This window comes from Zonotrichia leucophrys, chromosome Z (genome assembly GCF_028769735.1).
Source record: "Zonotrichia leucophrys gambelii isolate GWCS_2022_RI chromosome Z, RI_Zleu_2.0, whole genome shotgun sequence".
Taxonomy (NCBI): domain Eukaryota; kingdom Metazoa; phylum Chordata; class Aves; order Passeriformes; family Passerellidae; genus Zonotrichia; species Zonotrichia leucophrys.
The window spans coordinates 47,144,960-47,170,281 of record NC_088200.1 but is presented as its reverse complement, the minus strand read 5'-3'; the positions used below and the strand labels follow the sequence as shown (position 1 = coordinate 47,170,281).

General features: G+C 38.7%; 1 protein-coding gene across 4 annotated transcripts in view; it reads right to left on the bottom strand.

Annotated features, from left to right (window-relative positions):
• Nucleotides 1-241: 241 nt before the first annotated feature.
• Nucleotides 242-25,322, bottom strand: part of LOC135459347 (transducin-like enhancer protein 4) — a 99,323-nt gene continuing 74,242 nt past the window's right edge. For 3 of the 4 annotated variants that reach the window (XM_064735268.1, XM_064735269.1, XM_064735271.1), the window contains 12 exons: nucleotides 14,478-14,597; nucleotides 13,882-13,935; nucleotides 12,703-12,855; nucleotides 11,367-11,499; nucleotides 10,896-11,089; nucleotides 10,629-10,705; nucleotides 7,231-7,480; nucleotides 5,892-6,139; nucleotides 4,852-4,999; nucleotides 4,071-4,221; nucleotides 3,670-3,746; nucleotides 243-2,053 (listed from right to left, as the gene is read on the bottom strand). In XM_064735268.1, the coding sequence (XP_064591338.1) occupies nucleotides 1,946-2,053; nucleotides 3,670-3,746; nucleotides 4,071-4,221; nucleotides 4,852-4,999; nucleotides 5,892-6,139; nucleotides 7,231-7,480; nucleotides 10,629-10,705; nucleotides 10,896-11,089; nucleotides 11,367-11,499; nucleotides 12,703-12,855; nucleotides 13,882-13,935; nucleotides 14,478-14,597 (1,713 nt within the window). In that variant the 3' untranslated portion in view covers nucleotides 243-1,945. Of the gene's footprint in view, nucleotides 2,054-3,669; nucleotides 3,747-4,070; nucleotides 4,222-4,851; nucleotides 5,000-5,891; nucleotides 6,140-7,230; nucleotides 7,481-10,628; nucleotides 10,706-10,895; nucleotides 11,090-11,366; nucleotides 11,500-12,702; nucleotides 12,856-13,881; nucleotides 13,936-14,477; nucleotides 14,598-25,322 lie in introns of all 4 variants that reach the window. The other variant, XM_064735270.1, reaches the window with a different exon arrangement.

The following is a 25,322-nucleotide window of genomic DNA, read 5'->3' as shown; positions in this document are numbered from 1 at the left end:
TGTGGGTAGTAATGGCCCTCAATTTCACTCTCTCCCAAGGTATGGGATAAATATGTAAGACAGGAAACTACAAAACTGGGAAGAGGCAAACTCTTAGGTGACAGGAGAAGTCTGATGCCTCCAAGTGTTCAGAATCAGTGCAGTCAGGTAACCTGAGAAACTGTAAATTCATAGGTTTCACTATCTCAGCTGAAACTCTACATTGTGCTTCAGTGGCAAAACCACAAGTATTTGTAGTGGTATGTTCTGCGACTTAACAGCTGCACGTGTGACTGAGATTATCACAAACATGACAATGAGGGAGGAGGAAAAAAAAAGAAAAATGCAGCTTAGAAGTTACTTATGTTTAATGCTTAAAAGTCTGAATGCACAAACAATAATCTACCATTATAGAAGTACTGGTGGCCAATACAATGCATTAGAACTATGTACAATGACACAGTTTAGTATCAAAATCTTTCTACAATGTAGAGTATTACGAAACTGTTAATGACATCAAACACTAAGCACTTAAGACACCATTTTTTGCTACCACATTTGGAACTTCAATAAACAGTCCATTTTAACTTGCAGCATCAATCCATTTCTAGTATGAAATTAAGTAATTTTCTACTTATACAATAAGATTTATCTACACGGGTCTCTTGATTTTGATCCATAGCAGCAAAGGCACTGTACATCAGCAGATCCACAGACTTAAAGATTTCTTTTTTAAAGCATTCAAAAAAAAAAAAAAGTCACAGATCATAGTTTAACAGCAACAACAACAACATAAAAAGATAACACGTTGTCTCTGGCACAATGGCTCAGGCTGTGTCCATCTTAGGGACATCCAATCAAGACTTGGATTGAACTGCTGGCGAACAAAGCAAGTCCTTATCCCAATGAGAATCAATTCCTTTTTGTATGTTGGAATGAGTACTCTTGTAAATCCTACCTCAGAGGTCATTGCTTTTGTAGTTTGTATATTGGTAGGCATCCATTCTTATTTCAGTGCAGTTTCCAAAGAACATATCAAATATTTTTCATAATCTCTTGTAATTGAAAAATTGCCCAAAGACACATATCCCCATTTTCAAGGAAACATTGCAAAAGTTTCCAGAAGTAACAAAGGTGATTCTTTGAGGCAACTTATTGTACTCTCTACAATATAACAAAGAGAGGTGTTTATATTAAAAAACCTAGCTTGACACCAAAATGCTTTATGTTTATCAACAGAAGAGCATTGAGAACAAATCTGTACACAAGATGCTATATTAACATTGCAAATATATAAATTAGCACATTCTTACTTAAAGTGAATTTAATTTAGATGTGAACTGAATTTGCCATTCATCACAGGCATGTAGATCACTGGCTACAGTTTGCAATTTCCTAAGTTTCCAAGACTGTCTAAAATAGTTAAGATACAGCATCTTCCCACCAAATAATTATACTGTAATAACACTTAGAGGTCTCATCCAAGAACAGGACTAAAAAATATAACAAAGTTTATTTTTTTAAATAGAAACTACAAGTCTATTTAGTGTAATTTTAACTACCTCCTGAACATCCTTCTCCAAGATCCCCAATTTATCCACCTGCAAAAACACAAGTATATGATGCATCTTTCAAACTAAAGCCGGACCAGACAGCTTTATTTAGTAAGTTCATTGTTAGAAAGCCTTCTTTAAACAAAATAAATACGTTACAGCTATAATACATAATTAAAGAGTCAAGGTCACCGTTATGTATGCTTATTCCATCTTCTTCCAAGTAGATATCTGACAATTTGGTATCACAAGTTCTTAATGAACATTCACAAATCAATAGCAAGTTAAGAAGGTAAAAATAAATTCTACAACTGTGATGAGCATTTAAGTTTTCTGTTAGAAAGGAAAAAAAAAAAAAGGAATATACAGCAAAGTGCTAGGAGAAGGAGTTCTGTCTGCATTCAGATTTGTCTCTAATAAATAACTTCATAGACTGTAGCTTTCTTGTCCCCAGAGCCAGTGACAATGTATTTGTCATCCACAGAGATATCACAGCTAAGCACAGATGAGGATTCTTTGGACTACAAGAAAAGAGAAAAGGAAAAAGAAAATTACATCTTTCCAATTCTTCAATCATGAAGGCCTTGAAGATTAATTGGAAGAATTTATAGAGAGGGAATACATGAAAATCTCATTAAAGTATCAGCATCATAATGTCAAAATTTTTTTAAATACTTTTGTTCCACAGAAAGATCTATTTTAAAATAAAGGAGTAGTAGAAAGGGGAGTGAATATTATGGACCTACAGGTAATCTATCAATCAAACAAATAGAAGTAATCCTTTCTATATACTTTACAAGGAATGAGCATTTATTGATATTTTATGCATTCCATTTGCATAAAAATGAATGAAAACCCATCTTCTTCCCCTTTCTTTTGTTGTAAACAAGAAATTCACACAGAGAAACACTTCAAAGCCGTACCCACCCATAGGTATGAAAAAAAGAGACTCCACAGAAATAAATAACTGTATCCCCTCTCACTGCTTCCCCAACACAAGAACCCAAAAGCTTTGCGCAAAGGAATTTACATTATCACCGAGGATGCAAGTAGGAAAAGACCCTTTGGTGGAACAGGATACACAACAGGTGTGTAGGAGCTGGATGGGACACAGGATACAGCAGGTTGCTGTAGCTCTGTCTCTTCTGGCTTTGCTGTCTGTTCTAAGAAGTGTATGCATTGCCACATTCACCTTGCTGTTTCAGTTCACGTTTTCTTTACATTATGTATGTTCACATAATTTTCTGCCTGTTACCACAAGAGCCAAACACTTCCCAGTCATGCTGTGTTTTGGCAAGGACACCTCTGTTCACTAAACTAGAAGTTTCCTTATCTACTCCTCAGTAAGAAAGCTGTATTGGAGTTTTGAACACCATTTTCAAGAGGGATATGCTCTTGTTAGGATGATTAGAAATGAATAGCCTCTACAAGGAAAACGTAGACCCTACCTTTCTCATGTCAAGGGAAACAGCACTGTCTCCAAAAGTGGAGACATGGCAGGCATCCGTACACATGAGACTAGTCATTTAAACCACAGCCCATTAACAGTTAAATTTAATAAAAATATTCCCAACCTAGAAGTACCTGCAGATGAAAGAATAGAAAGACATGTCAAAAATCCCACTTTCTATAGTGGCACTGAAATGCCATTAAAACTGGGCACAGAGGGACTATAGATAGGCTACATCTTCCATTACACTTCAGTGGGCCCCTCTGCATCTCTTCAGTTTTCAGCTCAGGAGTCTGCTGGTCCAATCCATTAATACATCTCATCCAAGAAAAACACACATGTTGAATATGACTTCCACTGGTTTAGTTATATTTTGGACCTTCAGTGGCTGTTCACCTAACGACATGACTTGGGTTATTGTATTCCACCAATGTGCAGAAGAAGGTGAGAAAGAAGGGTATTAAGAACAATTTTAGACTAAAGGGCTACTTTACTGAAAGAGTTGAATTAGTGAAATAGTAGAAAGGACAGAACTATTTCTTTCCCTAATTACAAACAAATTCTTTAAGGACTACAGTAATTAGCTGCATTTCCACCTGAAAACTCCTTAGGCTACTGACACACCTAAGATGTGCAGCTCTACTGCACTGTGATGTCTGTGAGAAACAGCTTCTAGGAAATTATTACCTGGAATATACTGGCTCCATAAGGTGTTCTCCAAGCATTAAGAAGATTATCTTTTCCAGTGCTTACAAACCATTTGCCTGCAACAGATTGTTTAAATGTTATTGCTGCATTTTGTTTTTAAGGAATACGTCTCCAGAAACAGAGGATCATAGCAAAGCATTCACACATATCCAAAGAATAGTAACATTTTCATCTGGTTGCAGTACAATGTTCCATCACTAAACAGGCAGTACATAAAAAAAGGCAGACAGATAGAATTTCTAAAATAGCCTTAATACTTAAATTTAATACCAAATTTTTAACTATACTCTGTCGTTTAATAACTACATAACTTTCATTTAAAGGTAACCTTGAATCAGTTTCTTGTGAAGGAAAAAACGGATTTAGAATGATTTGCTTACCACAGTGAGCAAACTTGAGTGACAACACACAGCTCTCATGAAGATGCAGCTGATATTTGTCCGGCTTAGTAACATGCAGCACCTCGACATTGCTGTTCTCCATTCCTACTGCCAACCACTCACCAGTCGGACAATAGCCCAGTGAGAAGATCTGTAATTAGCACAGCACATGCTTCAATCAGCAAAGGAATGAGCTTGAGATATTCAAAACTGACCCCTGCTACTCTGTTTGCACTAGGCAAACTCACTTTTTCGGCCTACTGCAGTTTTAAAAACATGATAATCCAATTACTACAGTAATCAAGATAAATTAGTTCATGCAAACACAGCTGCAAATCTATGCTATTAAATGTTATTAAAACTGAATGGTGAAGTACTGAATCAAACCATAAAAGTTAATGTCCAACTTATCTGACAGTATTTAGAAATATTTTTGCAAAATAGTTTTGAACCTGAATCTACGGAAATGGGAAGAGATTGCAGAGAGGAATATTTTAATCTGGCACTTGTTTTATAAAACTCAATCTTGGTTACTCCCATGGGAGAGGCACTAATCTGTCAAAGTCATAATCCAGATTGACATTTAGTTGCCACAAGAAAAACGCCCAAAGAACAAAAACTAGAGTATGGAATATGAGATTAACTGAAAAATTCTTTGGAATTCTCTTTAAGACTGCTTTTTTGCCTATAAAGGAGAAAAAAAATAATTTAAAAAGTGCTTGCTTGTTTTTTAAAACCATGAGAAAATTTTGTTAACATGCCAAAAGTTCTGAGACTGAACCTGTGATGTGAAGTCATGTTGCTGTAGCTGTCTCCCTTCTCTGAGATCCCAGGATCTGACTGTATTGTCCAGACCTCCTGTCCATAATTTGGTGCCATCATTAGAAATGTCAATACAGCTCGCTCCATCTGTGTGGCCCTGAAATTGCCTGAAAATATTAAAAGAAGGTCAGCAAATTCTGAGCAAAAATACAAATACCTTCTTTCAGTCCCTGAGTTGTAACTTAGATTCCAATAGCAATCCCCGATGAATACAAAGTCTGAGACAATCATGTGAGTTTTTTGATGAATTGATGGCGCAATCAAGCCAGACAACTAATGTGATTTCAAAAAAAAAACACTTTAAGAGTCAGGTACTCTGAAAATTTTTGCTGCTGGCTGTGTGATACCCACTAGTCAACTTAAAATAGTCATTCCCCCCAGAAGACTGTAGCATGATCAGCAAAATTACCTTAGTTTAAGAAAAACGTGCAGGCCACTTAAGTTAAAAAAAGAGCAGTCTAAATGGTAACATCAGATAATAAAAGCTTGACTTTCATGCAACATTGATATTACATGCAACAACATATACACAGTGCAGTGCACAGAGAATCTCTGGGTGACCAGCTCTTAATATATTGTCTATCAGTGTTGAGAACCAATCCTTACTCCTGAAGGGCTAAGTCTGCAGTGCAGTAATTTACACATATCTTTACCCAAGACATATTCACTCGTTCTCTGATTAAAGAAATTAGCGTGAGAGCAGCGTACTGCATGGAAACAGAAAAAAATCATTTGTTCAAGGAATCTACAGCAGTACTGACACCAACCGATATTTAGGGAATTAGTTATGGGCTGATCAAAAGCCTGGAACTATGGAACTCTCAAAACCTATAAATAATCCTATAGACTTTTGTCAAGGTATTACCATGGCTATGCTGAACAACAAATACTGGAAGCATCTATGCATGGAGAAAACAGAATACATAATGTGCAAAAGCACATTTACGGCTGTGCCTAAATAATTCTCCGTAACCTCATGATCCAGTTTGGCCGACCTACCTTACTAGAGTCTGGTTATGCAGATCCCACACTGCAATGTTGCCATCACTACAGCAAGAGAAGCAGACCTTGGAATCAGGGCTGATAGCTAGGGCATAGCAAGCTGGAGCAGAAGATGTCAGCTCTGCTTTGATGCGAGGAGTTGGAGCTGCCAGGTCCCAAATGGATAACGTGCTGGCTTCCCCGCCAACAATCAGGGTGCGGCCGTCAGGGAGCAATCTGCAGGAACGGATGTAGTTGTCTCTGTTCTGTGGAGACAGAAGCCATCAAGAGATTACTCATGAGGAAAGAAAACAGCATTAACATGAGAGCAAAAATCCATAAAAGTATTGTATTCCCTCCTGGTTTTAATGAGCCATTTATACTTATGACAATGATAAAGTGTATTAATGCCAGAAAATTACATGACATTAGGGAAGTACTTCAACTTGATCTACAAAATTCAGTAGTGAGAGATATTTAATCTTAATTAGCATCAAAATGCAAAGACCTGAACGCAGCCCAAAACAATTCAGGATAGCTGAATTTGACAGCTGGTTTAGAAAGTTGTATTTTCATACTCTGTTTATTTCAGCACATTAACCTCTCAGCATGGGGGAGTACCAAATTCCCTGCACACTTTCCCCCTTCCCATTCCAGTGAGACTTGCTGCCACCATCTAGGAGATGTCAGAGGAAAATATTTAGGCAATTTTCTTCACTTGTGTAGCAACTTGTGTAGCAATTAATTATAAGTCTACACGTGCTACACAGTTCTCATTTTACTGCCTCTGTAACAAACAGCAGCATCTTAGCAAGAACTGGTAAATGACAAGAGAAAAGCTGCTAACAATAGTTCATCTTGTTAGGACATTCAAATAATTTGTGAATAGCACTCATGGATATTTTTAATTGCCACATTAAGACAGGTCAATGCATTCGTACACAGACACAGATACAAAATACGTGACAGAATCCCCAAATAGTCTCAGAGAATACAGCTGCAAGACAGCAATTTTTAGCATGATCGGGTATCAACAAGCTGTAAGATTGCCAGCAAATGTCAAAGTTTATAAACAATATTTGCTGTGCTGTCTTTGATCTTTCCTCCCACCACAATTTTAGGATATTAAAAATGTTTTGATTCTTTGCAAGGGAAAAAACCCACAAGTATGGTGAGGAACATACTTGTATTAGAACCTCAGTTCTAATAGAAACAACAAAATTACAAATGCAATACCGGCCTGTGATACCATGACAGAAATCAAATACCCACTTGCCCTTTATATCTTAGCGCTATCACTGCAATCTTAACACAACGTCCTATCTTCTTTCAGTGTCGTATGCTGCAGTTCACCTACCAGGCAGTCCAGCTGAGAGACGGGGCTCTTGTTGCCAGGGTGGCTGATGTCCCAAACCTTGACACACCCCTTCCCACCCGTGTACACGTGTCTCGTGGGGTTGCTGATGGTAACTGCACACACAACTTCCCCGTGGTTCAGGGTGTTGATCTGACGGGCGTGGCGAGGGATTCCTGGACCAATGAGGGCATCAGGAGGGAAAGGGACTGGCTGCATCTGACCATCCGCACTTACATGAAATGAGTATGCTCTGAGGGGAAAAAAATTAAGGAGATGATTTAAAGAGTTTTACTTCAAGGCTGTTTAGAAAAACAGAATCAAAGATGTGCTTCCCTCGGCAGGTATTCAGGTTGTGCCCTCAGCTCAATTTTTTTCACAGATATTTCACAGAATATTCTGAGCTGGAAGGGACCCTCAAGGATCATTGAGTCTGACCCTTAAGTGAACGGCCATAGGGGGACCGAACACATCACCTTGGTGTTATTAGCACCGTGCGTTACTCAACTGGACACATATCAGGTATTTTAATCCCATAAGGAAAAAGCATTTATTTATCTGTAGCATGACCCTCCAAGCACATAAGCGCTCAGCTTTTAATGTGGAAAGTCAAGCACCAACCAAATGAGCTTTTACAACTCACATTATGATGATTTCTGGCACGAGTGAGGCTATATGACACCACTCTTAACTTTGGATGGGGATATCACAGCACGCAGAGAAGGGAAGGAAGGCTGGGTCAGGGCCCTCTGGAAGACAGAAATAGTTGGCTGGTTGCTGCCAGAGCACGGTGGGTAGCTGCGTGCCAGGGGACATTTGGCTGCTCGCTTTACTGACTCGTATGTGGCAGCTTCAGCTGAACTGCTGCCAATCTGTCCTGAATGTACTGTGGGCCCCAGGCCCCTTGAGCAAAACTGCTCAGCACTGTACCTAAAGGTGCAGTGAAACTCCCACCAACACTGAGGAGTTAAGTCCTCAAGGCACGGTTGCTGACAGCTGACATGTCAGACCAGCTAAAATGCACTGCAATGGAATTTTTTGTTTTGTGACTTGTTTTGGGTTTGGGCTTTTTGGTTTTGTTTTTTTTGGTTGTTTTTTTTTTTTTTTTTTTTTTTTTTTTTTTTTTTTTTTTTTGTGGACTCAACACAACTGCTACAAATCCCAATTTCTCTTGCCAAAATCAGGCCTCTCACTGAGAAAAAATCTGTTCTGTGATTGCCACTTATGCCACCTGTGAATAACCTATCAACAGCTTTATCTCAAAGTATATTCCAGGGAGAACAGTTAGGTTGTGAAATTGCCTTGTTCTGAGATGCTACCTGACACAGCACATCTATTACAAGAGCACAAAATTTTTAAGAGGGTTTACCTACACATATCAAGGTATGCTTAATGGAAGGCTTTCATTTTCTTAGACCTAAAATTTCATCATAATGCTTGTAAAAAATCCATTGTCAGAATGGTGGAATGAGAAGACCTCACAAAGAAATTGTTTTATGAGAATACTTTTGTAAATTCACTTCCTTAATTGATAATACAAAGTGACTAAAGAAGGCAGCATTCACAATTAAATTACTGAATTTGTCATTTAAGATTCATAAGGCACTAGATCAATAATTTTCAGAGAAACAAAAAGCATTAGCTATATACTTTTATATACTATCTTTCAGTATTTATATACTGTACAATGCTGAGGAGTTGATACAATACTGAAGTGAAAAGAGAGTTATTAGGGGCCAGATCCCAAATGTACCATATGCTGCCCATTTCATTTCAGGACACTAATCAGTGCAGAGAATTTACATAAATTTCCCTCTAAAGTAAAAATGGAGTAGATGAGAAAATAACAATCCTGGAAGATGTGACAACTATCACACTCAAGACAGAGAAAAGTCAATATAATCATGCTGAAAGAACCACAGATTTTAAAAGTTTCAAGCCCTCTGGTAGACAAATGACAGTTATATTTAAATGTTTAAATAGACATCAACAGAGCAACAACACTTAAAAATCTTGGAGATAAACCAGAATTGAAGTGATTTCATTTCAGTTTGCCTCATGTTTTATTCCTCTCAATTTTAACAGAAGAAAGATGTGAGCAGGGACGTCTCTGAACCCCTGCAATTGCCATTTCTCTCACCACAGCAAGCAAAGTCTAGTAGATCTAGAGACACTTCTTTCCAGGTGACTGACTCCATCAGGGATGAACTTAAATCCAGCGAGCATTTGAACATTACATCAATACATTTCTTAGAGCCCACTGGATATAATGGATGAAGATCTGTGCCCCAAAGAATTTTTAATGCAAGCAGCTGGTCTGCAAGCTGCTGTACATCAATTTCCATACCCGCCTTGTGCATTCACCTAACAGGGTGGTACAACTGGCAGAAAAGTACATTAAGGTGGTTACCAGTGTGTGACGCCTGAGAGATCTGGACCTGGCTCATGATTTGTGTGACATGTGTACACCAGGAGCTACGGGCACCAGACCTGACCATTTGTCACTGTATGTTGTTGATCCTGTGTGTCTGCAAGCTCACTGGCAGGTAAGCATATGCATTTACTCACACAAATCCAGGTGTATGGCTAATCTTAACCACACCTACGCAAAAGCATTCACAATGTAAAAGAGCTTTAGAAGGACTGGCACCAACACCCCCTGACCATTAAACTTTCCAGTTTGAACAGATCAGAGTCTACCAGAAATGTGACAAGGAAGGGGAACTGGGTGAAATTTAAAGAAAATCTGGATTAATATTATGCCAGTTTGTATAGCTGCTTTGGTTAGTTTTTCTCCTCTCTACCTCAAGAGGAATGTGAGCTGAGAGTTCTTTGTCTGCGTAATCTTTCTTCCAAGGCTCACAACACGAAAAGCCTGCTACAGCAGGTCACACTATACAGGTCAGTTCTATCAAGGATGAATCTCAATATTATCATAAAATAATTCTTTCCAGTATTTCCAATCAAACAAAACACTTCAGTATTCCTTTCTCTGCATACAGCTGCTAAGCTTGCAAGTAATTGCAAGGCTTTTGTGAACAAAGAAATATTTTTTTTAAACTGGGAAGCAGAGTACAGTAGAGATGGAAAACTGGGATCTCATTCCAGCTTGTATTTCCATAAACAACCAACCAGTCAGATTTGAAGTTCATCTCCTTTTTCCATTTATTTCTGTCCCCTTTACTTTGTATCACCCAGTCCATGTCAACTGCTATTAGTCTTCAAAACAAATTCACAAATGCAACTTTAAGATTAAACAGTGATTCTCCTGCTCTTGCTGAATAGCTATACCTATTTCTATTCACACAATAGTTTTCAGTAGCTAAGGGGAATTCCAACCAGTAAGGGAACATGACTTCCAACAGATGACTGACTTTTAAAGCTGAATGTTTGATACTCACGGTTTGCCTCCTGGGATGCCTGTGAGATTAGGAGGGATGCCTGGGACTCGCATGTGATGATGTGGATCAAAACCAACCTGTAGTTTTCCCCGAGCAAAACAAAAAGGTGTATTAAAGTAGGAGTTAGGCAAAGGAAGACTGTTTAATTCATGTTCTCCATAGCATACTCCCCAAACCACAAAATGAGTGAAGCAGAGTTAACCCCACAGGCCTTGTATTTAATACAAACAGCTCTCAACACTAAATGCACTAACGGCAAACACTTACCACGGGAGATCGTCCGTAAGCTGCTGCTGCTGCTGCGGCGGCAGCTGCTGCGCTCATTTGAGGGGAAATATTGTGCAGACCAGCATAGGCAGCTCCAGGGCTGGTCAGCTCCCCGTTCATACCAGCATGTGGCACGATACCAAATGGAGTAGGGTAAGGACACGGTACTGCCATAGGTGTCCTTAAACCTGAAGCTATAAGAAGAGGGGGGGCGAAAGCGAGAAGTCACAAAGGCATTCTAGAGTCACCACATGAAAACATGAGTTTGGAAAACTGCAAAATACCTCACAAATAACTCAAACCAAATAGCCAGTCAGCCAAGGAAAGCCACTTAACACTGTTTTACAGTGCTTAAGAACCAGCTCAGCATCCAGTTTAAGCATCTGTACTGCACTGACTTGCCATTAGAGATTTAAAGGGAATCTGACAGGGCCAGACTGCTTCACGCCACCGAAATACATGGACACTAACCTATCGGGTCCACACCTGGGGGTTTGCCGGGCACTGGCCTCAGTCCGGGAGTGGAGTTGCTGCCTGGAGTTGGAGCATCAGTCCGTGGAGTTGGGGTATTTGATTTAGACACAGGAGTGGTAGATTTCTCATTCTAATCACCAAAAAGGAAAAAGGAAGGCAGTTCGTAAACAATTTTGCCTTTATAGCTTTAGTATTAGTGATTAATTAGTGATATTAGTGATATTTAGCTTCTGGGTTTGGATTTCAACAGTCCCTGGCAATGAAGAGAAGATGAAAAGACATTGAAAAAGACAGAATGGCTTTGAACATTAACTACAGCTTTCACTGCTTTTCTCATCAGGAGAATCTGTATGATTCAGAATGAGGTAAATGACTGAAAATCATTTCCCTCTGACAACTGGCAGCATATGTGAAATCAGTCAGTGGTCTCACTATGCTCATGGACCTGCTTCCATTATAATTTTCTGTGAGGGATGGACAAGAAGAGTAGGAAAAAAATCCCCAAACTGACCAACTACTCATATCCAAGTGTGGTGCTAGAAACACAGGATGAAGACAGTGATGGGTATAAAGTCAAGAACTGTGCAGTGCTGCTCTTGTGACAGGCTCGTTCATCAGACATACCACTGATTCCCAGGCCTGAACCTGTCATTCCATCACCATTCCTGAGCACTATATTCACTTTAAGCTTTCTTTTTATTTATTTTATTTCTTTAAATAATTGCATACCCTGCCCTGTGAAGAACTGGGAGGGGAATTACTGTGCAGCTCAGGTAATGATTAACTGTGGCCACAAACAGGAAAGGAAAGAACACTCCTTGCAGGCAGCTCTTTTCTTTTGCATTTTGATTTGTGATGCAAGTCAAGGAAGGCTCTTGTAAATGACAGATTACTTTTTAGATAGAAAATAAAAATTATTGTTGTTGTATATAGCCTGGTAATTCAAACAAAGCTAACAACCAAATCACATCCAAGCAGGGAACTGAATTTGCTATAAAGCACAGCACAGGAAAACAGCTCAAGAAACCTCTGTGTACTTTTATTTATTCTCAGAATAACAGTTCTTCATATGGGGGCAGAGAAAAATATCTCTCAGAACACCACATCTATCATCTACTCATACCACCAGTGAAAATAACCTCTTCCTATCCCAAAAAAAGACTGTGGACTTCCTATTAGACTCCCTTGAAAAGATAAATTAAACTAATACTAAATTCATGCTTCACAGTGCCTTACTGACAGCTGTGGAAATACAAATTGTGTCCAGACAGAAGTCCGGTAAGCATGTATTTCAGCCCATGATTAGGGGTCAGAAGCATTTTGTCGCACTTACAAGGCTAAGTTCTTTGGATTTGGAGGAAGGAGTACTGCTAGAGGATGCAATGGATGCCGGACTAATTGGTGCATCTTTTTTCAGCAGTCGAGTCTTGTCCAAGCCATTCTCTCGTGGAGAGTGTGCTGGGCTCCCACGAGGAGAAGAAGGATCCTATGTATCAGGAACATGGGTTAGTATAAAAACTTCATACTAGCCACTAGTTCTTGTCTTGAGCAGTCCTCTGATGCCTTAAGTTTAGCTTTCATATTTTCCAGATTCTGTAGTGCAGTAGTATACAACTCTGAACTCCATATACAGTGTCAGCAAGTTCTTCTCACAGTTTAGTCAGACAAAACAATCCTTTCCCAGCCTGAGAACCAAGGACACCATTACAGCCTCAGGCCCAAAAGATGTCAAAAACAGCAAACTGAGGAGAGCAGTCTGGGAGGATGGGACTTCATAACTTGAAGCTGTAATTGCACAATTAACCCTAATATGTAAATAGACCAAAACTTATAGAAAGTGTCAAAACCTGTCACCAGTTATCCATCTTGGGTCCGTCTTGGGTGCAGCCCTGGCCAGGCTCTTGTACTGCCTAAGATGTATCCTTTGAAGGCCTTTTAATATCTAGCTTATTCCTTTAACTCTGTCTAACCTCTGTTCTAGGCAGCTTCTCAAGGCATCATCTCAATTTGGAATGAAGATCTGTCATAGGAAGTGACACATTCCTTCCATTCTTAATTGATTTAGTTGATCCAATTGTAAAATTGAGAGGGATAATGAAGGACAATTTGGTTTTTTTAAAAAAACTCTTAAAATTTGATGCCATTAAACCATGAAAAATAATGCCAAAAATCTATGGATATTGAAATAGGCAAGTAACTCTCTTTCTTCAAGTGACAGATTAAAAAGATTTGATGCATTTGGCAGACCTGATAAGGCTCACATGTGAAGTCATGGCCAAAGTGAAAGAAAAGACAGACACTTTTACAAGCTTTGTAGAAGTACTTACAAGCCTGTAGAAGTAAATGCTTCAGATCTGATTTGTATTCTAAAGAAAGAGGATACAACTGGATTCTGTCAGGCATTCCAAGTGCAAATGCCATAATCCTATTCATAAAACCAATACACACAGAAACCACTGAAGATACCCCCACCACCATTTCTCTAAGGCTGAAAAAACACCATTGTGAATACCTCATTGGAAACGTCAACTACCAAGTTGTCATCGCTCTTTTCACCATCGCTGTCCTGCAATGACAAATCACAATGTGTTAAAAAAAATTATTTCATATGCCAGTGTCTCTTAATAACTATAAAACTATAAAAACAAAGGAAATCTGCTCACAAATCTGCAGTGTACCATTCACTTTATGAGGTTATACAATTAACATATTTCAGACATCTACAGGGCTTCTGCTTAGCAGGCTGCCACAACTACAGCAATCATGCCAGTTTTTGAATTGGTGGAGAAGGACAGAGGATGAAAATCTTCATCCAAAGTGGCACTGCACTATAAAGTGGAGTCAAGATAGACTTCATTAACAAGTCCCAGCCTAACTAAAGCTCAGCACCATTGTCACACAATTTCCAGGTGCTTTGTATTTATATGGTTAAAAACAGTATCAATCATAGGCACCAAAATGTTTAATTCAGCAGAGACACTAGAGGTAGGCAGCAAAAACCAGTTAAAATTTAACCCTCTTTTTAAAATTAGCTATACAGCAGAAACCAGGTGAAACTACAGAGGAACACTGAAGTTCAACAATGCACAATGTAGACAATCTACTCACATAACGAGCTGCTATTTCCTTCTCTTCTGTTTTCTGTTTTTTACTATCTGAAGAATAATCTGTTGAATTTCTGTGCTTTTCTGCTGTTCTGAAACTGGCTGAGGGAGATACAGAAGAGCTCTGTAGTCCAAACAGAGAAGAAAGCATCATTAGGCCCACGTTCATTTGTCACCACCCCTCAATACATCTTAGGCTGACAGTATGATCTGGAGCTGTTCTCACAGACAGCATGTTGGGTTTGAACCAGCGACAGCTACCCAGCAAGTGTCTCGTATCAAAAACTGCACTATGTATTGCAGGAGACAGAAACAGGTGATCGACTGACAGATCACAGTGGCTATCTGCACTGCCAATAGGATGAATTTTACGAATACTGTGCACTGGTCTTGTTTTGGTTTGTTTCCTCTACAAATACACAGGGTTAAGTCAATAGTCTCAGAAGAGGGGTGTGTGTTTGCACATGTGTGTGTGTTTGCCTGTGTAAATCAAAAATAACAAAGAGGCTCAAGGCAAGTCACACTTCAGCAAACATTTGAATGAAGATTTCTACCAAAGAAAGACGCAAGCTTCTGAGCAGTTTTAGAGTGGGCAAGAACAGGAGAAAACACCATAACTCATTTTATTTTGCTGCCTTTTACAACTACAGGCTATGCCTGCAGCAGACAGAAACAAAACACAGACTGGCTCAGTGATTCCCTTGCTATTCTACAGTGCTCACCTAGTAATGACTGCTAAAGAGCACACATATGGACAGGAGAGAAAGGAAGACAACGTGTACTTTATGCACTATCATCCAACAACTCCACTCTACTCTGTTAAACAAGGCAGGCAACATTTATCAAATTCTACCACATTTCCAGGGCTTTGTGGAGTCTGTATCTTCGTATACAAAAAAGGCAGCAATGAAAGATGCAATGTTCCCACTGGGACCGATTTTAGTAGCAGCAGCAGTTTTGGCCCTAGTTCAAGAAAGCATTTAAGCATGCACTAAACTTTATCTCACTCTGAAGTCAGTGGTTTAACGTACGTAAGTAAGGATGTGTTCAGGCTTTTTGCAGAATTGGAAATGACAGCAACGGAGATGAAAGTAATTGTCAGTTGAAATCCTGCTGACTGTTTCCATCTCTGTCCTCCTTTTTACTAGGGTGGTAGGGAAGAACCAAAGAAGTCCTGACTGAGGGATTTTAGATCCTCCCATTCATCCAGAAACACTTGTTTGGGGTTTTTTCCTCCATGCATGACAGACAACTGTTTTTCCACATAAAACTGTACTACACAGCAATTTGGTTTTGGGGTTTTCAGTGCAGCTATTAACATGAATACAAACCAAGAAATTAGCATTTACATTGAGTAACTTCTGTTCCATTGCTATTATAGAATTTCTTCTTTTCCTTATTATATCACAAGCTTCTGGTAAGGATTAGGAAAACTTAAACACAGAAGTTAAACTGTAGTTATTGTCCAAGTCATATAAGAGAACGTTACTGGAACACAGGTCCTCCTCTCCCTTTTGCTGAAATTTACAGCTCTTAAGATCAGTAGCTCAGATTAATGAGTGGTAGAATTTGCAAAAATTTTCTGTATTTTGGACTGGTAATTGCTAATTACCCTCTAAGAACAGTGAGTGGAAAGAAAAATTTTAGAACAAAGGTAGTGTTGAAGGCACTGTGCCTTTCTCATACTGTGCAAATACATTTTAAAATACTAATTTAGTTTTAAAGCAGATCATTAATCAACAATTATAGCAAATAATGCAAACTAACAAAGTTATTTTTTGCTCTGAAGTGACAACACATGTTAAGACATTTGGAGACAGCACTGCCAAGGTACAGAAGCCCTTAAAATAAAGGCCAAGCAGAAACACAACATTAAATGAACCAATGACTTGAAAAATGTATTTGTTTCTGCAATGATATAGCATAACCTTTTGCAAAAGATTTTTATACTAAGCTCCTATTACATTTATATTCATTTAGAATTTGGAAGGCAGTAGCTTGTAATGTGAATTCAATTCATTATTTCTCAACTTCACCCTACAGAAAGCAATTTGCTTTAAAACGAAGAAAAATAATCACCAATAAACCACAAATTAAAGTGGTGTCTAAAGAATTAAACTACTGCACTTATTTAAATAGAAATATTTATTTTCATAAATCTGAAACCATACAGTTCCATTTTTCACAATCTGGTTAGCTATGTGCTATAGATACCATTTTAATCTCTGATTTCACTACTTAATAAAGTAATAAATTGAAGGTCCCTACTAGAAAGATAAAGTAGCTAATTATCACTAGCACATTAAAGGATGAGCACCACATTGGGCATTGCGGCAATGCACACTGCTTAATGGTTTTATTGCTTGATGGATCTGACCTTATACCAATATGAAAGGATCCTTCTGCAGTATTCTCACCTGACATTAGCAGAAAAAACAGAGACAACTCACCTACTGACAGCAGGCAGAACCTCCTTTACCAATCTGAAATTAGGCCAGTGTACTAGCAGTGACATTATTTTGCCTCACGAGTCAATTACTACAGACCAAATCTAACCACCCCCACTTTTAACTGTCCCACCCCTCGCCTTGCACCACTACCCCTGCAGAACTGCCTTCCTTTCCCTTCAACATGAAATGCACCTGCCACATTAAGATCAGCATCTTCATGGGATGTATTTTTGCTGACAGATCTAAGTTTATCTCTCATGCTAAGTAATAAAGATATGTCACATACATAGACAAAGAGCTATGGTCTAGCTCTTCCTAGGGACCTAATGCCTACTATGTTCACTGTGAGAGAGACAACAGTATTAATCATACTGAGTTCCCTCTATTGTTTGTAACAGCTTTTCAGTCTATAAGCACTGATAAGGACCAACTTTCCTTGAGAAATACTGGGATGTAACAATGTCCTCATGGTTTCCACTGACATCAGATTCCTGCAAATAATCCTGTATTGACCCACACCTTGGTTCCTGAGTGTGCCAGCCCACAAACTCCAAGAGAGGTCCTTACATTTGCAGATGGTAAAAGAAAACCCCATCAAAACACACTGTTCAGCTGACAGACTCTGCCCTGTTCCATGATTAAAACATCGGTGCTCTCCTAACAGCTGCCTTTAAGAAGGTGGAACAGATAGTTACTTACAGAAATTAAGTTATTCAGAACTATGACTTGGCGCGCTGTAACTTAATGGGCCAGAGTCCTTGTTTTAGTAACTATTAAAATTTATAGAGAAATGAAGTCTTTTTACACTGCTGTTTTCTTCAATAAAATGCATTAATCTACTACAAGAGTAGCATTTTCCTATTAAACAATGCTGAGTGTGCTCGCATGTAATAATTATATCAGACACAGGAAAAATACTCTTTGGTGAAAGTAGGTTACACTTAGTTTGTGATTGAGCAAAACATACCAGTTTTTCATTTTCTGCTTCGGTAGAACATTTTTATTCATGGTAAATACATCACAAAATGCTGACAAAAAACCAATGAACATACACATTTATAGATAGGCTGAGCACATCACCATGTTCACATAATTTACTTAAGAAGCAGAACAGTGTCTTTCTAGTACTGGACCCACAGTATTTTTTGCACTAGGCTATGGAGCATAGCATGCTATGATTCAGGCTCTGTTTTGGGCAGTGCTTAGCACAGTGCTAACTGAAATGGTCTCCCACTAGAAGGATCATGCTGTTTTCTCTCCAACACCATCAGGACGCTGCTCGTGGTGGAGTATCAGTGCCATACAGGTGCAAATTAAACCAGTATCCAGAGAGCCATGCAAGCTTCCTATGCAGCCATAAAATTCTTACCAGCATACTCAATGTCTGTTTGGGCTAATTAATAATTCAAATTGCTAGGGATGGGGAAAAAAAAAATCACTGTTTTACCGCCACCTTTCAGTGGAATTTAGCTGTATCAACATATGCAGCTCACACTGCAATGTGGCAGAAATCAGTGTGGAAATCATAAATCAAATTGTACAGCCATGCAGCTGCAAGCCCCAACTCCCCATATGCTGACTTCTCCAGATAAGACCTGGCCTGAGCACACTAAGTGATAATTAAATGAAATCAGTGTTAAAAGTAATGACTAGAGATGACAAGATGAAAAGCCTTCCTACATGTTAAAGCTGGTAACTCTTTAAAGCATTCACGAGTATGACCATTCCCCAGTGCACCCTTACTACTATGCCAAAATGATGTATTTGGAGTGGAATAATTAAAACAATAATTCTCAACAAAGTGGGAATTACAAGATAATTGACCATACTGAAGTATTAAGCAAACTGCAGTAAAAGCCAAGGATGCTCAACGCTAAGGTCAATTACAGTATAATTATCTGAATGACATTATTGCTGTTATAAAGACTGTTGAAAGTATAAAAGAAACTATAAAAATGGATACAATATGCATCGCAGTGGAACGACCAGGCAGTAATGCTGCTTTGTGTTGGCTGATGCCAATGTTATAGATGGAAGCACCAGCACTGGAACTTGGATTCAGGCACTGTCCTAGGTTTGGGCTTGGAGCACTAAGCTGCCTAATACTGTAAGCTTATACCAGAGGTGAAAAAAAAAAAAGAAAGAAAGGAAAAAGAAAGTAAGGAATTAGGGTTAAGACTTCTGACACCCTAAGGGAGAGGTCCCACCAGATAGATGAGATGTCAGGACACAAGAAAAAGAGGCAGTGCAAATACAGCCCAAAGACCATGTGCTCGGGGAGGAAACTGCAGCCAAGGGCTCCCACAAAGCAAGCCTAAGGGCTCTAAGGCTGTTTAAAAAACTAATTCATTTACAGACATCTATATGCACAGAAGCATTACTTTGATTAAACTTAGGAAGATGGCATGAAATGCTGTGGGTTGATCTACAGATACCATAATGGAGCATTTGCATAGCAACTCTGCCTTCTGAAGTCACTCACACTTACAAAGCCTTTTTGTTGCTGGCATTGTTATCAATTATTGTTACTATTATTACTATTATTGTTATTACTACATCCCAGTATCTGCATGGATGGGCATGGATTTTGTCCTCTTTGCTTTAATTTTTCAACGCACACTGTTTGCAGCCCTTGGGAAAGCAGATTTTCTTTATCATGCCCTTACCTTAAGGTTTCCGTAGCGGGCCATGATCAGGCTGACACAGTCAGGCAGTACAGTCTGGACCACAGCACTACCAAAATGGTTCATCAGAGGAGGCTGGTAGGCAAGTATTGATCCCACATGTATCACTCACTGGTCATGCTGGACTTCTTTAATATTTTCATTTCCCCCTTTTGCAGCTTGTTTCTCTGCTTGCCCAAACTAAAACCTAACTTCCACTAAGCCATATCATGAGCAATATATTTTTTTGGTCTTAGTCACTGCCTTTTCCCCTATGGCTGCATTTTCAGATACCAGAAAAAGCTTCAGAAACTGTCAGGGAAAAATGCAACTAACTAGCTAGGAAAGATATAAAACAAAGCTGGTTTAATATCACATGACCCGGTCTGAGCTAACTGCATCAAGCTGTGTAATCAAGCATGTGATAATTATTTTTAATACAAACTATGATTAAAATGCAAACTTTGAAGTTTTATATAGCATTTTTAACCACTAATTAACTTCACTAATTGCAAAATTAATGAAGTTAATTAGAGGATAAGAGTGCCATAAAAAAACATCAAAGTCTAGATGTGCAGTGCTGCCTGCAAGAGCAATGGGAAGACCATAAAAAAGTCCAGAATAAAGAGAATATGCAGGGTCAGCAGTCTTCAAAATCTAAGTATTCTCATAAGTGTTACGTCAAGAGAAGTACAGATATGTGTGTTTATTATGTATATGTGTGTGTAACTTCATAAAAAATACCCATGTAACTATTTACACTTGCAATCTGCTTGCCATTGGTGGTACCACTGGAGTATTCAATCTGTGCTAATTAAAAGCATCAAAGTCTAGATGCTATGAAATGGGTGATAAAATGAAGCAATAAACTACTGCAGTTGCACACATAAATTCCAGTTGTATTTCAATATATACGTGTCAATTTGCTGGAAAAGCTGAGAGGGACACACAACAACAGTTGAAGGTACCTAGCAATTTTGATGCATAATCCTATCAGCATGGGATGATGATTCTCTGGCCCCTCCTGGTGTACAGGTTCATATTGGTGACAAGAAAAGTAGATGTTTAAAGCAATGGTCAGGTCTGCTGGTTAGTCTTTCGCAGATGGATTTTTGTAATAAATCCTTTAAAATACAGCTTCTCCACTAACCACTGGCTGAAGGACATAACACACATAAGGCCTAAGCACTACTTGACATTGTGAGGGTCAGAGGATGGGGAGAACTACTGCAGCTTTAGGACAAACCGTGAAGCAGCAGAAGAACACAGATGAAAGTGAAAAAAGGAAGGCTAGGTTCAAGTTAAAGTACATCCTAGCACAGGCATATGAAGATAGTGAAATCAAATGTGCCAAGAGTAATAAGCACCCTTTGGTAAAGAAGAACAGTTTGAACACAGGACCTGGCTTCAACAGGGAACAAAAGAGAAAGAAACAGATGGCAGGAAAAAGAGTTAAACATTTCTGCTAGGTTTACAGAAGCCTCAAAGCTCACAATATTACATTTACTAGGAAATCTGTTCTCACCCACATTTTGCTACTTGTTAACATTGAATTTAATTGACAGTAAGACAACCTGGGCACAGTCAAACATCCTCCCCCACCCAATCTATAGAGCAATTCACTTGATCCATTCTCTCCATTCACTACTCTGCGTTTCTATCCCCTCCCTTGACCAAACCCTAAAATAAGAATAAATGCTTCAGAACATAGCAGAGTAGGTAATTTGGATGGAGTGAAAAGATTTGTAAGAAGGTGTTAAGGCACAAATTGCAACTGCTATAGACAAGAGAGTAGGTGAGCCCCAGGACATATGCAGGCTGCAAAGGAATATCAACCCTAATGATTCCAGAAAGAAGTGTTCCACCATCACAAGCCTGAGGATGCTACCAGAGAAAAATGTCCTGCTGGCATTCTAGAAAGTAAGCGTGAAAATCCACTGCATGTTGGTCAAGCCTCTAAATGCTAATTTAGCCAAAATCAGTTACTTAAAGGGAAGGGTCAAAGGCAATCAAGTTACAGAAATTCAGAAGAATTCAGGGTAAATATTTTGGAAACCTGAGGAACTGAGCAGTGCCAAGGAAATGTGAAACAATAGTCCTCCTCTCCTCAAATATTGATTTGGGGTTCCAGTTACTGAACTTTCATGCTGTTTCCTTTAGCAGAGACCTGAAACAATTTGAACAGTTCTAACAAAACAGAAACAGAAAGAATAGAAACTATGGGCAGTTAACTAGGGAGAAAGAGCAAGGAAAAGCATGCAATCACAGCCTACAAGAAAAAGCTCAACTGGCAGAAGCATTCAATACAGCCATTTAATTGTGGGCTCAACATCATGAAAGAGAGAGATAAGAATAGCCACCAGCCTGTATTACAGGTTTTGAGTCACTGACATGCCATGAGGAAAGGAAAAGCAGCAACACTCCGTTACTGTTCTTCACAAGCCAATGACGGACATGCATAAAAATTCCCAACATCCAACATATCTTCAGAATATCCACACTAATTATGTTTTCACAGCAACTGCATTCAAACAGAATACACAAGGATACTTGGTTAGTTTTCAGAATTCTAAAAAACACTACAGAGGGAATGTTTTATGATAACCATTAAAGGCTTGTGTCAGTATGCTTTACAGTCTGTTCCTGCAAGAACCAGGAAATCCCTCTGAAGAATAACTGGGTTTCACTCAGATTCCTCTTTTCAGGCCAAGCACCGTGGTAGAACTGTTATCCTTCCACTTTGCAAAGTGATTAAAATGGACTGTAAGGCACAGAGCCAAGCTGAACGCAAACACTTTCCTGCAGCGTCTCAAGGCACAAGGGTTATAAAAATCCCTTCACTACTGGCAACCAAAGTTAGGAGGTAAAAAATACACACACCTACACCCCTAGATTTTCCACGTTCAAGCAGCAAAATGATCAGGCTTTAAGTGTTGCCTTCTCCAGGGATATTTTAGTAGATTCAGTTTTCATGTGACAGGTTCTAACTCTCTCCTGGGACTTACACTCCCTATCTGTTTTCCATTAGGATCAGAAGGATCTAACCTACTACCAATGAGCCTTTTTTTTTTGGTTGCTTTAAAACCACAGAGATCACATCTGATGACAGTCCCACAAGACACTCAATTTAGCTCCCCTCCATCAGGTACTGTGCCCCAGTATCCTACATTTTCAGTTTTGGTTATGTCTAATAAAGGCTATATTCATGGCAAAGGCATCAGTTTTGAGTTTTCACATTTTTGCTCCCTTCCAATCTATCCATATGCACCAATGCTCCAGGGAAAAACACTTTCATTTTCTTCCCTTCTGCTTGTTTGTCTCTAAAGGATTTCATAGTTGTTCTGCTGCAGAGATGACCTAGGAGATGATAAGAAGACAAAGCAAATTATTGTTTTAACTGAATAACTCACAAATAGAACTGACTATCTCTTTCTACATGTTCTGACTAGCTATCTCCCTTATCCCTATTCTTAATCCTATTTGTTCTTGACTTGATCAGTAGAAAAGTGAAGGGAAAAGAAGTAGGCTTCAAAACACAACCATGATTACAAAAACCCCCTAAAATTCAATAGAAACACTCACTCTACATCCTGACTGCTTCTGTTAGCAGAAACATATTCAAATGTTTTTCTCCAATATTAAGAAAGAGACTAGCAATTTGGTTCTCTCTTCTCCATTAGATTTTGTGTGGCTTCTGAAGACTTGATTTATTTTCTGCTTTTTAACCTAAACCTACATGGTTTAGGAAGCCACAGACACTAATAAGTGTCCACTGAAAACAGAATTTCATTATACAAACAGACTATTAACTGGGTGGGTGAATAAAACATAACTGGGTGCTATTAAATGCTTGCAGATTCCAAGTCATGCTGATTCTGAAACAAAACATTCTCTTAACCATCTATTAAAAATATCTTCCATAAAAAAATCTTTGAGCACTACTATTCTCCTCTCTGCCCAAATAATATCCTAGCCCATTATATCTGCCTCACTTCATCTACCCTCACTTACTTGTGTTCCCAAGACCCTTGTTCAGGAAATTATCCCATTTCTTATTCAGGAAAGCACTTGAGCAGATGCCAGATTTGAGACACACACTTTGATCTTACGGAAGTCACAAAGCAGAAAAAGAAACCAGTGGAACGTACATACATATGTGCTGAACTTCAGATGCCTACTGTGCACTACTCTGAATCTGGACCTCAGCCTGTTGTAAAAATAATAGTCCCCTGTTTCATTCTTCAAATCAGGACTCTGCTAAATGGAATGGATGGAGGAGTGGTGGGAACACAGATTCGGCCGTCAGCCTTAAAGCAGTTACATCAGTATATAATAGCACATCATAAGTATAACACCTACTTTTGAAGGCTGAAAAAATAAAACACATGGTCCTTTCTGCCAGATTTTTAGATGCATTACAACTCCTGAACATCATAGAGCTTTGCCAAGAGAAGCAGCAGTAGCTTTTACTTCTCTGGGCCTTCCATTATTTATATTACATAGGTCACACTGTTAATGTTTTAAATGTTAAAAGCACAATCAAATACTGACTTCAGGCTAGCTGGAAATGTTTTGATGTTAGCAATGAGTAGCCAATACATTTTTAATTTAGGTTAGAGAAAAAGAAAAGCAAAAATGTCCCTCTTGTACGCCCCCTTCACTCTGCCAAGTAGTTAAATGTGATTAACTTGGCATGGACGCACATGACCTTCTATTCTATTCAAATTAGTTATTTTAGGTAATTTCTGAAGACTCTTGTCTCTCATTTAAGTATTTCATAATACGATTCATTTTCCACTTGCTTTTAAGGGAAGACTACAGTAATATCACTAAAACAGCATTCTGGCAAATGCTCCTGAATTATGTAATTCACTAGGTTCAACTCTACTGTTATAATAATTTTCAAGACAGATATAATACATTATTATTACAGCAACACAATCCTGAATTGAATTTTCCTTTGCTGAATTACTAACACTAATGTTGAAATTGATCTGTTTTAAAAACCTCATGTGAAAGGTTTTTTAAATACCACACATGCTCAGGCTTTTTATTTTAAATAGTTTAGAAATAAGCTGGTGGAAACAGGGGACTAAAAAAAAAAGTCTTATGTTCTCTAATCTAGCATTAAGTACATGCTAAAGAACACCAAGCATGTTTCCAAGCAATACCCACAGTGTGGATTTAGATCTGCAAAGACCTGCTATTTCATCAAGGCTCCAGGAAACCATTTTAAAAACTTACTTATAAAACAAAATGAAAGATGTTTATTTCCATGTGGGATGCTTCTAGAGAAGCTGGAAAGTAACAAGTTTATTAAAATGACAAGTTCAAGGTACTTTTCTTGTTGACTGTAAATAATCTCCCTGTGAGCCAATTAAGAGTGTGGAGATCAAAGGCCCAAGAAGCACTATAAAAGCTGGAATTACAGGGTTAAGGGAAAGCCTCCACAGGCTCCTTCAACACATATAATTTCCTCTAGGCACACACTGACTGGGTGAAACAGTGCAGACAAGCATTTTTTACTTGCTTTAGAGTACAGCAAAAACCAACCCACACTTTAAAGGACACCTAAATAGGCAGCCTGATCTTATGCACAGTCAAGAATGAATTTAGTTGTAAACACTGATAAAGGTGAGAAGGCTAAAAGAGAGCTGGGATGAATGCACAGAATGACTTAAAAAATGGGCTTCTCTGTTGGGAAGTTATTTAATCTCAAATTACAACTGTTTGTCA